Genomic DNA, 14,412 nt, shown 5'->3' on the forward strand with positions numbered 1-14,412 from the left:
AAGAAGTTTAGAGCTGTCTCTGGCCCCATGCTCATATCAGGGGCTTCCATACCCATTCTTGGCGAATCAGGTCATGTTCACAGTCACTGAGGTGTGAGGCCTTGGACATCTGCTTTCAGCTTCCAACTTGACAGACAAGGAAACTGAGGCTGGGGATGGTGATGGCTGAGGATTCCCCACTTCCTAGGCTGTGGAGTCAGGGAAGGGCTCCTTAGGTGGAATCCAGTAATGATTAGGTTCGTTACTGGGTGTCCTCGGTCCACCTTCCGGTGACCCACACAGCACCAGGCCATGGTGTATCCATTCCTTTCTGCTGTTTACCCATGCACTCACAGCAGTCCCCCTGAGACTAGCTCTGGGCACTTTGGGGGAGCACCTTTTGGCTGGACAGAGTCTCCAAGCTGAGGTCCTGCCTCTAGAGAGCCTTGGTTTACTGTAGGTACTGATGAGGGTAGACATGCAGGGGAACCCTGCAGGGTCAGTGTCTAGAGTAGAGGCAAGATGGTGCTCCAGGTACTCTGCATAGGGTACCTGAGGCCAGGTAAGTCTGGCTCCAGGGCCTTGAGTCCCCTTGTTTTGTGGGGCTAAGCCAACACTCACAAATGGGGTATGTGTATGCAGGGGGAGCCCTTGTTAGTTCTGCTGGAGCTGGTCTAGGGTCTGCGTCAGGGAAATGAAAGGGAAGGAAGTTGAGGGGAAGAGAAAATTGCTGACTTCAACCCTCCCTACAATCAGCAGCAGACCCCAGCTGTTGTTAGGCAATTATCTATCCTCTAGCTCGATCCCACCCTTCACCCACATATTTTCCCTTTTCTTCTTCATCCTATCAAGAGCCTTGTGAATTCTGCATCTGAGAAGCCTCACAGATAAAACCATTGCCCATGCACTCTATGCCTAGTGTCTAGGAGGGCTACACACACACACACACACACACACACACACACACACACACACACACACACACACACACACTTTACTTCAGGGAAGGACATGCTGACATCAAACCATTCCTACTCAGTGGAGCAGGCTCAGAAGGGTGAAGGGGTTTGTCTGCAACCACACAGCCGTGTGGGTTCTGCTCCACTACAAGTGTAGCAACGTCTTCCTGGGCTCAGGAATTGAAAGTCCTAATGAGGTTCTCCCGGGAGTCTGTCAGCTCTGACACGGCCGAGTTAGGACGTGTTCACTCATGGCTCTGGTGATCTTGGGCAAGTCTCTACTTATCAGAGGGACTGTGATTCTTGCTGTGTCTGACTTGGGGATCGCTTCCCCAGGCCTCTTAGTGAAGAACAGAGCCAGCTGCTGCAGCCTCCCTCAGCTCATCCTCCGCTGGTACCCTCAGCAATGAGCAGCTGTTGCCTAGCAACAGAAGAACAGGGTAGGGGTCTGCAGAATCCCAGGATCTGTGTAAACCTCCTGCCTGAATCCCACATCCCAGGCATGGGCTTTAGAGACAGTGTGCCAACCACAGACCTGAAGCCCAGAGCCAGGAAGTGAGGGGGTTGTGCCGGCCTTGCTGGAGTGCAGTAAGGTCCGGTCTGGCTTCTGACCACTGGTTTCTGTGTGCAGCGGGGCACTGTGTATCTTGCCAGGCTTATGAATGGGGAAGGTTGTGAGAATAATAGATCCAGAGGTTCCTGAGAGCATTGACCTTGGAGCCCCCTCTCCCACCAAGGACCCACCTAAAAACAAGAGGGATGGTTCAGAAGTCCACTCTATACCCCTAGGTTGAGATCTGGTGCAAGGCTAGTCCCTGACATGAAAACTGGGTTTCGGCTGGAAATTAAGCACTTTGTATGCTTTCACTCACTCCTTAAATATTTAACCCTGGGAAGAAGGAACTGAGGCTGGGTGACCTGTCCAACGTTACACAGCCAGAATGGATCAGAGTCAAGATCTGTAACCCAGGCCTCCTGTGTGACACCAGACCCTGAACTTTACAGCGCATCTCCCAGGTTCCTACTTGAGAAATTTAGTGTGTGTGTGTGTGTGTGTGTGTGTGTGTGTGTGTGTGTGCATTCATGGGTATGTGCGTGTGCATGCATGTGTGCATGCGTACATGTGTGTAAGTGTACCCTAACGCACAGAAAGCCAGCAGCTCCATACCTGGGGTAGAAATTCGAGGGAGAGCAAGGTGTCAGACGTGGGGCCCGTGTAGCAGGAGGAAGAAAGAAAACATGGTGGTTACACAGTAGAAAGGGGTCAGGCTGATGAGGGTTACCCTGGGCTCTTGGCCACTATGTTCTGTTTCAGGATATTAGGGGAGGGCTCCTTGGTGTCCCTCTCTCCTTCCTCAAGATAGTACAGGGGTGTTAGGGGTTCTGAAAAGCCTGGGTCACAGCCTAGGACTGTGGTGTGCCTCCTGTCCCCAGGTGGAGCTGAACTGCAGGTGTCTGCGGCACACCCCCACAGGGTCTGCCCTTGCAGCCCTCTTGGGTCTGGCAAGCAGATGGGAGGGAGGGAGGGCTGCCAAGAGGAAGAGGGTTGGATGGGGGGGGGGGAAGACTATGGGGAGTGGACAGAGGGAGAGAGAGGGCTGGGAAGGATGTGAACTGCTGAAGAGGAAAGGAGGGAAGGGGACGGGGCAAGGAGATGGGGAGGAGAGAGGGTGTCTGTGTGTCCCCCGAGCCACAGACCCTGCCGAGCAGGAGAAGGGGCCAGTAATTGCCCCCCCCCCATGCCACCCTGTCACCCAGATAGTACCTTACAATGCAGGCCTGGCCACAGCCAAGACCTGTTGACACCAGATCGCTAAGGAAAGAGCCAGAGGCTGCTTTTAAAATCATGCCCCAGGGTTTGCCAAGAACTAGCACACCCACCAAAGATCTAGGTTCAGGGCAACCCCAAACCAGCTCCACCAGCCTCCGTGTCGTCACCTGCAAAGTGGGCACAAATGTATCTGAAAACCTGACTCTGGGGAGACTGCTCAGTCAGTAAAGCGCTGTGGAGTGCTTTGATTGTGTGTGGTAGTGTGCTCCTGGGGTCCAGCAATGGGAGGTGGAAACAGGTGGATCTCGGTCCTAGTGAGAGACCGGTCCCAAAGACTGGATAGAGAGCAACGAAGGAAGAGGTTGATCTGTAGCTTCCACACACATACATGCATGCATGATTATACTCATGTACCCCCGTCCAACACAGGAACATGTGCATTCACGTGTGCACACACAAAAGTGACCATGTACTTGAGGTCTGTGCCAGTGTTCAGCAGAAGGAAGGAGAGATGTTTAAGGTCCAGCCCAATGAGCCAGGTGGCCTCAAGCACAGTCAGACATGTGCGTGGACGAGTGTGGCTGCACATGTGTGTGTGTGACAGAGACGGTGGATAGAAGATCCTTTTCCCCTGGCCAATAGCTCCCCAGGTCTTAAAAACTCAACATGCAAATCTCTCACTCTGTTCCCCATGCTCCTGCTCTGGAATCCAGAGGCTATGGCAGAGGGGGAGTGGTTCTGGAGAGAGGCGAGCTGATAAGGTATCTTAGGAGGTAGATGTGGGTGAGGTGCCCTATACTCTATACTATGTCCCTTCCTTGCTTCTTCAGGTGGCCCTCGGGTGGCAGTGGGCTACGGTGGCAGAGTGGGAGCCAGCACATCCCACTGAGGCTGGGGAGGGGGCTGGCCCGAGCGCTGGCTCGCTTGCTCGGCTTGCAGTAATCAAGGCTCAATCAGCGCTCATCAATGTGTTCTTGAAATAGACCCAACTGGATAGGGGAAGCGAGCAGCGTCTCGGCTTGTATAGCAGCAATCAGAGGGAAGCAATTTTAGATCCTCGGGAACAGCAGCTTTGCCCACACACGCAGGGACTCAGCCGAGCCACAGTGCTGCTGTGGAGCCTGCTGCAGTCTTGGAGATAAAAATGCCCCCATTGGGGCTGCAGCTGCCCTGGCCAGGAGTGGGTATGGGAACGTGGGTCCAGCTGCACCACGGCAGAGTCCATGTTCTTCTTCTGCACCTTGGTGGAGGCCCTACTGTGTGCTGGGAGCATGGACAGCTGCCTTGTGGGAAGTGGGTTCCCTTTTGCAGAGGATCTGATGGAGATGGAAGAGGTGGGTGTCTGGTCCAAGGTCATTTAGCTAGGGCAGGATCCTGTCTGTCTGACACCTGTACTGGAGCCCCTCCGTCTCTAGGAGACCATGTTAATGGGACACCTAGGCCTTGAGAAACTGAGGCCTGAGAACAGCAGTTTCCAGATTGCAGATGTGGCAGAGTGAGGCCCCAAGAGGTGAGGGGATTGGCTCAAGAGTTTGACTCCAGCCATTGTGTGTGAAGTCACTGGCTACTGACCACCTAAGGTCTAGCTTGTGCCATCAAGAAGGCGTGCTCCCTGTGGGCTGTGAGGCCTGAGAACGGCTCAGCCACCCCTACCCCAAATGACCATCTTAGATGTCTCACTCCCAAACACCAAGAGATCTTAGTCCACTTCCAAACCACACCCAGAATCTGTGTTCCCTCCACAGCTCCCACGCTGACTCCATCCTTTTTTCCCCCTTTTCTGGTTCTAGCAGCCACCTTACCTGAGCCCTGCCTGCCCCCCACCCCCACACACATAGTAGCTGGAAGGTTGTACTTAAACATTAGCCAGAGCCTATGAGATCGTTCAGCAGGTAAAGGCATTTGCCACCAAGTCTGAAGATCTGAGTTTGATCCTCAGAATCAGGAAAGAGAGAACCAGCTCCTACAAGTTGCCCTCTGATCTAAACACACACACACACACACACACACACACACACACACACACTGGGGCACACATGTGCCCCCCATTACATACACATATAAAAGCAAATAAATAAAGTAAATAAAAATAAATTAATTAATACATACAAATCACAAACAGAAATCAGAACTTGTACTTTTTCTGCTCAACCTTCCCATAGTTCCAGGCTCCCTCATTTCACATTTACACTATTCTGATAGGCCTCCCCTCTCTACCCACCACCTCTCTCAGCTTGTCACTCACCACTGTCCCCTAAGCACTTTGCTTTGGCTGCTCTGGCCTTGTAATCCTGGGAATACTATATACAAGTTTCTACCACAGGGCCTTTGCATATGTTGCTTACTCTTCCAGTAATGTTCTTTCCTATATGGTCATGATGCTGTCTCCCTCACCTTCTCAAGAAGACCCTCCCCGGATGACCTATTTAGATTCTAGCCCCACCCCCATGCTTAACCCCTTCCATGCCCTTTGGCCTTCCTATGCCTCTTCCCCACTTGAGTCTCATGCCAATCACTTGCTTCTACCCCTCTCTTTATTGTACCTTGTGTGATGTCCATGGTCCTGTCCCTGTCTAACCGGATGAAGCTGTGTAACACAATGGGCACAAAACTGATATTTGTTGAATGTGGGTAGCAGCTGGATGGTGGATCTGAGATGGAGAGGAACAGACTGGGTGGAGGCAGAGACTGCAAGGGTTGAATTCACCTGAGAAATGAACTGGAAAAACACATAAGAGAACATGACTGCAGGGCAGTCAGTGGTGCAGGCCCAAACCTCAGTTTACCCTTCCATTCACTGGACTAGTGATCCCATACTCAGTGGGTACTGGGATGGGGGAATGTTGGCTTCGTTTGAAGATGAGACAGGAAGGTCATCAGGACTGGGCAAGCCATTGATAAGGGTTTCTTCCCTCTCTTCATCAGCTGTGGGAAGCCACAATCTAGAAACAGCTACAATGCCCATAAATGCCATCGCCAGAGGAGGGGTCCTGCTGTGGCACAAAGCCCAGGTCCCGCTCAGTTGCTAGTTCCCCAGCGTCAGGGCGGAGCTGAACTCCTGGCTGATGAGTTTGGTGAGGGTGGGCAGCCTCCCTCCTGGCTTTCTCTCTCTGCTTCCTCTTGCCGGCTCCTCTAACCACATGTCTATCATTTTTTTTCTTTTCCTCAGAATGTGCATTTGTAACCAACTTCTCAGTGGCCAAGGGAGGATTTTTAAAAATAGCGTCATTGATTTCGTGGTTTGGAATAAAAAAGCAATAGATGAGCTTTGTTTAGAAAAAAAAATAATAATTAGATGGTACAAAAAAGAAAGCAAAAAAGAGAAATTGACCTAAATCTCCTCCCCAGAAACTTTCATCATCCTTATTCCGTATCCCGCTCCACCCGCACCCCAGTCCTTCCTCTGTGGTTCTTCTGTTAACTTCCTGGTCCAGATGGGATGGGGGCCTGACTTCAGGGCAGATGGAGTAGGGCCGGCCAGCAGGTGTGTGGCAAGGCTAGTGTGTGGTGCAGTGTGAAGAGAACCACAGGCCATCCTGGGCCCCTCAGCCTGCTCCTCACTACCATAGTCATCCCCCCACAACCTGCCCAGAGTTCTATCAGCAGATTTTCATCATTTGCCCTTCCTGTTATAAAACAAATGCCGGATAGCTAAGGTCTGCATGAGCTTTGTCCAGAGGGGCACCGTGACGTTGTCCAAGGCATAGCACACTCGGGAATGAGGAAACCAGGTCTGTGACAGCAACCAGGTCCTTCTGAAGACCATCGACTAGAAGGACTCGAGGTGGATCAGACACCTGCACTCAGCCCTTTTGCGTAGTTCTGGAAACTGAACGAGACAAGTAAAGTCACTCGCCCAAGGTCACACAGTCAGGGGAGAAGGTGACTGCTGTCAAGGTGGGGTGGAGCCAGAGGAGGATGAATTATACTTTTTTTTTTTTAACCAAGGGTAGCCTTTCTCTCTCTCTCTCTCTCTCTCTCTCTCTCTCTCTCTCTCTCTCTCTGTCTCTCTCTCTCTCTGTCTCTCTCTCTCTTTCTTTTTTCAGAGCTAAGGAACGAACCCAGGGCCTTGCGCTTGCCTAGGCAAGCGCTCTACCACTGAGCTAAATCTCCAACCCCTGCAAGTGGGTTCCTAGATAAGATCTTGGGACATCCCCATAGTCCATTCAGTCTCTGGTGCAGGTCCCAGCTCCAGGCCTCACCTGCACGGCCTGAAGTTAGTAGTGGCGCCCCCCTAGTGGCTGGTTTGCTGGCACCTGCCCTAGAAGGGATGGGAGGGCAATAAGGGGAGGGATCTCCCCATTCCTCCCCTTCCTTAAGGCCACATCCTGCACATGTCTTTCTGAGGGCCCTGTGGATGGCTACAATACCCAGTAATGCCCCTGAACCCTGACTTTTCAAACTCTGCTGGCCTCCAGCCACTCCTATTCCCAGAGTCTCCTGCCCCTCCCACAGGCGCCTGTCACTTGTCCCTCCCACTCCCAATGCTCCCTCCCTCCCTCCCTCATGACTCAATGATTCAACCCTCCATCAGGAAACACCGATGTCTCTTTTCAGGTCTTGAGGATGGGGGGCACATGTCCCAGTGACATCTCCTGCCTTCAGTGTCTCTTGGCAGCCTCCAATGTCCCCATCCCTCCCAATAAGTTCTAGTGGCCTTCCATCATTTGGGGGAATGTGAGTCTTTGAGAGATGCATCATGTTACCGAGTAAGTTTCAACTTCTGCCATCTATATGCTTTTTTTGATGACCCAGCATGCTCTTGGGTGATCCAGTGGCTCTGGTGGCTGTGGCAGTTTTCTGGAGCTCCCAAAGGTCATTTTCATGTGTGAACTTGACTGGGCCTCTAAGGTTCCCTACAGGGCAGCCCTTTCTCAACAGGGAAGGGAAAGGCTCCCCTCTCCCGGCTGAGTGATGAGTGGCTGAACTGATGACTCACCTGTCTAATAACAGTTTTGCTCCACCCTGGGGCTGCAAGAAAGTCTACATGGGACCCCTGGGGAAGTGTGGGCTAGCAGCATGTTCTCTTTGGTCTCATGGCTACACCGCTAAGATGGCAGAGGTGAGTGCAGCCTAAGAAAGTGGGCAGACTCACTAATTGCACAGCACAGTCCTGCTGGAGAGGGGCCAGGGAGGCAGCTCCTCCACGGGTAATCCCCATCCAGAAGGCTGTGGACACCGCTCTTTTTGACTAAGAACAGGAACATTTGAGGTGTGCAGAGAAGGCCTACTGGGTGCGTGGAAGGATCTGATGAGACTAAATGTCAGCAGATCACTTGCTCTGATGATTGGACCCCTCCACCACCCACAGGAAACTTCTTGGGTCTTTGACTTCGCTTTCAGACCTTTCCTCCCAATTTCTGGTTATTGGTAGTGTCTCACAGAGCTAGGCTGCAGAGCCACACTTGGCCAGCAGGGGTCACTAGCACACACAGCTGCCTGCTGGTGTGTGCCAGGCAAATTAATTCTTAAATCATGTAGGTTCGAAGGTCTGCAGCTCAAGTTTCTTGAGAAGGAAGGAGACACACATTTTTACAGCAGCCTCTTACTGACTTGCTGCTGACGCCTGATTAAGCGAATATTCAGGCTGTCAGCGACAGAAGAGCCCTGAGTTCAGAGACTCATCTGACTCTGCAAGGAGGGGGACAAGGGGCAGATTTTGTTGTTTCTAAGCTGTGTGACTGGGAGGCAAGTCACTTGATTTCTCTGTGCTTCGGTTTTCCTTATCTGTAAAATGGACAGGTGGTTGTGTGAATTAAAGAGAGAGATCTGTTGGACATTCAGTTCACAGGAAGCCTCTGTAAAGCAGCTGCCATGTACTGTACATAGTACAGTGACTGCAGGACCGGCAAAGGCATCCAAGGAGGCGGGGCCTGAAATACCACCTCTCCCCACATAGTCTGGTCTGTAATGCTGAGCGGAGATCACAGCCTTTAATTACAGAACTAAGATGGTGATGAAGGTGCATCCTGTGGATACCAGAAGACGGGAGGGAACCCAATAAAGACCGCCTGCTGGGAACAGCCACGTGGGAGTCGATCCACATCTTTTAATTTTTTTTAAAAGGAGCAGACAGACAATCTTGTGCTCTTTGGGTTGCCAATAAAAAGTTTGTTATGCAAAACCGTCCAACCCTTTTCATTTTTAATAATACTGTAAATATCTCAGAAAGGATATATTGTATCATTTCTAAAGAATATCAAAAAAGTTGACACAAAGACATGTCCCCTTGCTCCCTCTTACCCTCCCCTCCTCCCTACAGTTACCCAAATACTAGTATGAAATTACAAAACAAGACAAGACAAAAAAACAACCCCCAACCACAAGCCTCCCTCTACCCTGCCCCATGAGTAATGTTATGAGTGTCAAGTGTTAAGGGCCACATGTACAACACGTGTGTCTGTGATGACAGACATTAGGGATCTGTCTGTCTGTCCATGAGGGAGTTGGTGGTGAGGAGCAATAGCAGCAGTGGGCAGCCTCCCTCCTCAGGGGTGGTGGGGGACAGCAGTTGAGGACCAGCTCCACAGGTCATCTTCAGTATGATGTTGGCCTTCCCAGAAGGAATATGTGGCCTGTTTGTGAGCAGCTGGGTCAGGGGCATGCCCTGGACAAGTGTACAATTAGCTGGGGAGTGCTGGGCATTTGGCTCAGCCATCTCAGGCTTTAGGTGGAGGCAGGGGAGGGGGTTGGGGGTGCGGCTGGGCAGAACAGCTCAGAGTCCAGAAGCTTTGGGGAAATAGAGCATTCGGGTCTTTGACAGGACACGGGAGCCTTAGTGTGAAGAAATATCACCTTTCCAACAGATGAATCTAGGCAATTACAGGAAGAGAGAAAGGATGCCCCCCTCCCACCTCCCATCCCCCAATAGCTGGGCAGACAATACAGCTGGAAAAACCAGCAGATGAGGAAGAGAGAGGTCAGTCCAAGAGGTCTGAGCCAGGCGGGAGGGCACAGTGCCAGCCTCCTCCTGGGGACCACGTCTGCTCTCCATTTCCAAGGAAGAGCCTGAGGGATGGATGCCCAGTTCCTCCCTCTGGTAAGTGTGAGTGAAGGCTCCTCACACCTGGGCAGGTGGAATGGCTCCAGAAGATGTCTGCCCACAGGATGTGCGGGAGTGGCAGGGAGGTAGAGAAGAGGGCGGGGGACAAGAGGGAAGGAGGGGTGGTGTAAGGAAGGGGCCCGCGGGTGGAATCCAGCCCTGGGCCTCACTAGCTCCCCTGCAGGGATGGCCATAGATCTTGGCCAGGCAGCTGCAAGAAGAGGTGGTTGGTCTCTGTCCATCCCTACCAAGGAAGGAGGGACAGACTGATGGCCAAGAAGGTTGAAGAGATGATGGGACCCCCTGTCACAGGGGCTGGGGATGTGCTAGTCTCCAGGGATCAGGGCTATACTAAAACTCCAGTTGTTAGGGAAACACACTTCCCCAATATGGTTTGTGACAGGTTTGACTTAAGATAAGGTTGGGCTTGGGGGAGGGTCATAGCAAAGAAGGATGGAGAAGAGGCCTGCAAGTCTCTGCAGGTCAAGGTCAAAGCAGCCCTGCCAGGCAGTGAGGCAGGGAATCTTTCCCCACTTCAAGGGGAAGACTCCATTCTATCCCCTCCCTCAATCTGGGAGATGGAGAACCCAAACCGAGGTTCAGGGAGGGAAGGAAGTAGCCGCAGTCACTGGATGGGACAGTCATGAACTCCTGATTACTCAGGAGCCCTGTGGATGGTGGGATGTTTTCTTCACTGTCTTGCAACTTTGACATGTGGAAGGTCCTGTCATTGGAAAAGGGGAAGACCCAAAGAAAACAACAAAACAGAACCAACTCTCCCTAGGGTACAGAGGAGGGTGGGCAGAGAAGGTCCGAGACAAGGTCAGGAATGACTGAAAACCAGAGGCGGATGGGCTCTGCTCCCTCACTCCACTCGCCCACAGCATAAAAGTTGACCGTATAATACAAGGACTCTAGAAAACGTGGGTTGAGCCACCCTAGGCCAGGATCTGCTAGTCACTGTACAGAATTATCTTGGTAAGGTGGATATGCCCATGATCACGGGAGGGAGGCGAGGGTCCAGGGCACACAGTGGCCGGCTGGGAGTTAACTTGTTAATAGTCCTGTGCAGATGAGCAAGCCCCTAACATTAGGTGAAGTACAAGGTTCAGGATTCATTTACAAGCAGGGAAGGAACGGGGGAGAAGGATCCGAGCGGCTGGTGGGACTCAGAAGTGCGTCTCCTTCTCTGTGATGGCAGAGATGGTACCGTCGCCCTTGACCTTGGCCTCACAGTCATTAACGGTCACCGTCCGTGGGCTGGCCCCAAGCTTGCCCCGCATTTTCAGATCAGCGCTGGGGACTGTCAACTTCTGTAATTTCTAGATGGTTGGAGAGGAGAAGGCTGTGTGAGCAACGGTGCCGGGGCCCAGGGTCTGTCCACTTCTGCCTCCCCAGCTGTACAGATGTTCCTTGGTGCTATGGAACCGTCAGGCTGAGGACCAGGCCCTGGCTTTGCCTTGTTCCTCACTCCAGGGTGAGGCATTACCTCCTTGAGTTCCCACCCCCAGAAATGGGCATGGCTGAGGTCCCACTCCGGGCAGTAGGTGAGAAATAAGGAGAATGGAGACACTTAGTCCCTGCCGCATGGCTGTGGAAGGGGACCAAGACTAGGGAGTCAGATTCGGGGCCTGCCACTCCATCCCTGCCTTGGCAACAGGGGGAGCTGAGCTTTGAAGTGGCCTGGTGGTTGTGCCAGCCAGTCTCCTGACCTCTGGCTGCGCCCCTCTATCTGTGGGCCAGGATGGCAGGCGCTAGCTGTCCAGAGGCTCAGAGACGTCCAGGGCCACTGATGTAAATGTTGGTTAATCAGAGCCCTACCCTACCCCTGGGCTTGTCACCATGCCACTGCTGTGCAGGGGGAGCTCCGTGTACTGAGCTCCTCAAGCTATGCCTAGAGGCTGGCGCCATCCCCAGGTCAGCCTCCACTCACAGCCTCAACCTCTCAGAATGCATCTCGTGCATGGGCCCCACCTCAGCACCATTTGCATGCCCTTGGACCAGGACTCAGGAAGCCCTCCTGAGCACGGGCCCTTACCTGAAAAAAGCTGCAAGGACTTTGGAGTGGCTTAGTGCTCAGGGACAAGGTTGGGCCTCCTCTTTTACGTAAAAGCCACGCCGCCTAGGTAGGATTAACACTCAGACTCATGGGAGCCAATTAACCGTGCCTCCTGTGTGCCAGGCTCAGGATATGAATGGACAGGTCTCAAGGCCCGAAGCTGGGCTAGATCAGAGGCTCACTCTGTAACAAGCCCTGCTGTCTGGGTGGGCAGGATCTGAGCTAGGGTGACAGGAAGAAGCCAAGAAAGGGCTCGTAACTACCAGGAGGCTGCTGGGGGGCTGAGCCAGGGGTCCCAGGTCAGTTCCCTTTGGACAATTTGGTCTCGATATCAATTAACCAACTGCCCTTGACCAACACCTCCTGTAAGCAACAAAAGGGACCTTCCCCATCCATCTGCCTCTGCTGGAGTCCAGGGGGAAGCATTTTAGATGGCACTGTGTCTCCCTATGGCCTCTCAGAGCTGATATTTGGCCAAACCTCAGTTCAGATCCCGATTCAAATGCTTTCCCTGTAGGAATCCCCAGACCTCGTACACCCTCTATCAATTAAGGGGTGCTATCTGCCTGTTCGGCAGGTGGGGAGGCATTAACCCAGAAGTCTCACAGAGATGCTGCTGGTACATTTTAAGGAGGAACACCTGCCAAAGAGGAGCCTGCCACAATCCCCCTTCCATCCAGCCCAGCCCCCTGCTTCCTCCACCAACTGCTCACCTCGGGCAGGGTGCCCTCTGTCTTCCACACCTTGATGAAGATCCAGAGCGGGATACATAGCATGGAGGACAGAGCCATGAGCCAGCCAATGCCATAGCCCCAAGCTGGGTATGTGTACACATTGTTATACTTGAGGGGCTTGTACTTGACCAGAAAGAAGATGAAGATGCCCTGTGGGGAGGCAGACAGAGGTTCTTGGTGGTGTCCCCCAGCCCTGACCTACTCCAAAGGTCCAGGTATCTCAACTGTCCACAGTGAGCCTGAGGTAGAACTACGGAGGGAAGCTGGCCCAACGGTCAGAACACAGGGGCTTGGGACCTCTCCAGGGCTGTGATGTGTGTCCCCTCTCCCAGGATCCTCTTTCTCAGCTTCTTCCCACTCAGAGTTTATCTTAGGGCCCTCTTGAATCTGTTATTCTGATCCCTTCAATTGGGAAGATCAGCTCTGATGCCCCCAGAGCCAGAGAGAGGACAAAGAATAATGAGACCATTTTTCTGTGAAGCCTCCTCTCACCAACGTTGGCCTGGGGCCTGGTTCCAGGGACAGAGCCTAAACCTTGACCCTCCTCAGGGCCAGCCTCAGCTGAGCTGGCTGGAGCTGAAGAGTGGCTAGCGAGCAAGCGAAGGGGCCGGAAATGGCTTTCTGCATGCCTTACCGCACAGATCCCAGGGGTCACAACTTTCCAGCACCACTTGATGAGTGACAGTGGCCGGTAGCCAATCATGTCCTCGATGTTGTCATAGAACCGGTTGCTTCCTATCCGGAGGAAAGCAGACAGGCATAGGTGTCTCAGAGCAGAGGTAAGGGCGGAGGTGGGGATGGGGTGTGGGGGGGTGGGGTGCCGCTACCTTCCCCAGCATGGGGCATGGAGTGCTTGGGCTTTGAGTGTTGAGTGCAGCAGTGCGAAGTCCTACTGTGCTCTGGGAAGGAGGGCCCTACAGAGGGCCTTAGGTCAATGGTGGAGGTGCGGCTCCCTCCTAGAGATGTGATGGTTTTCTCCAATACATACTCCCACCATGAGAGGCCTCCACCAGGACCAGAAGCAATGAAACCACTCAATCTTAGACTTGAACTCCAGAACCATGAGTTCCGCTAGCCCTCTACTTCTTAAGTAGCCCACGTTGGGAATTTCTTTGCGGTGGTGCAAAGCCAATAAAGACGATGGGCAAGGTGAGGTGGACACATGGGCGATTCACAGGGGTTTGGGCTCTGGAGGCGAGGGCCTTCTGGGCTGCCTGTATGACTAGTGGTTATTGCTCCCAAGCTACATTCTGTTTCTCCTTGAGACAGCAGATCTCATTCTGATTTGTGTGAAGACCAGAAGGTAAAATGAATGAGGGCGTGGCTCATGCTAGTGACTCTGCCTCAAATCTCCCTCTGGGACACAAATGGGGAAACTAAGCCTCAGAGTGGGACTGGCCAGAGATCAGGGTGTCTGAGTCCTGAACAGCCTATGCCAACGTAAAAACAGGAACGTGACAGTAGGAAGGAACCTGAGTTCCCAGGGGAAGTGCCCAGATAGATACAGCTTGCCAGGTCCCAGGAGCCCAGGCTCCACTTACCATACACCCAGCCGATGCAGACACACTCAAAGATGGCCACAAAGAGCAGGCACATGCCACTGGCGGCGTATGAGTCAAAAAGCTGGAAGATGTACATGCCTCCCTGCAGGTAAGAGGACAGACACACAGACAGACACGTGGGGAAACAGGGTCAGTAGGCAGCCTCCATGGCATCCTCTCTCTGCTTTGGCAGCTGCCAGCCAGTGATTTGCTCATCTCTGGTCTGAGTGCTGCACTCTCTGCCGCTGGGTGTCGCCAGGCCCGGATCTGTAGAGATGTCGGGGTTGTAGGTGGTCCGTGGCATCAGAGGCACCACTGAAACCAGAG

General features: G+C 52.9%; 1 protein-coding gene across 1 annotated transcript in view; it reads right to left on the reverse strand.

Moving 5' to 3' along the window:
- Positions 1 to 8,728: 8,728 nt before the first annotated feature.
- Positions 8,729 to 14,412, reverse strand: part of Slc6a11 (solute carrier family 6 member 11) — a 115,967-nt gene continuing 110,283 nt past the window's right edge. The window contains exons 11-14 of the mRNA XM_028863961.2: positions 14,086 to 14,188; positions 13,179 to 13,279; positions 12,524 to 12,694; positions 8,729 to 11,073 (exon numbers count right to left, since the gene is read on the reverse strand). Coding sequence (XP_028719794.1) covers positions 10,921 to 11,073; positions 12,524 to 12,694; positions 13,179 to 13,279; positions 14,086 to 14,188 — 528 coding nt within the window. The 3' untranslated portion in view covers positions 8,729 to 10,920. The remainder of the gene's footprint in view (positions 11,074 to 12,523; positions 12,695 to 13,178; positions 13,280 to 14,085; positions 14,189 to 14,412) is intronic.

The sequence above is a fragment of the Peromyscus leucopus genome, chromosome 3 (genome assembly GCF_004664715.2).
Source record: "Peromyscus leucopus breed LL Stock chromosome 3, UCI_PerLeu_2.1, whole genome shotgun sequence".
NCBI lineage: Eukaryota > Metazoa > Chordata > Mammalia > Rodentia > Cricetidae > Peromyscus > Peromyscus leucopus.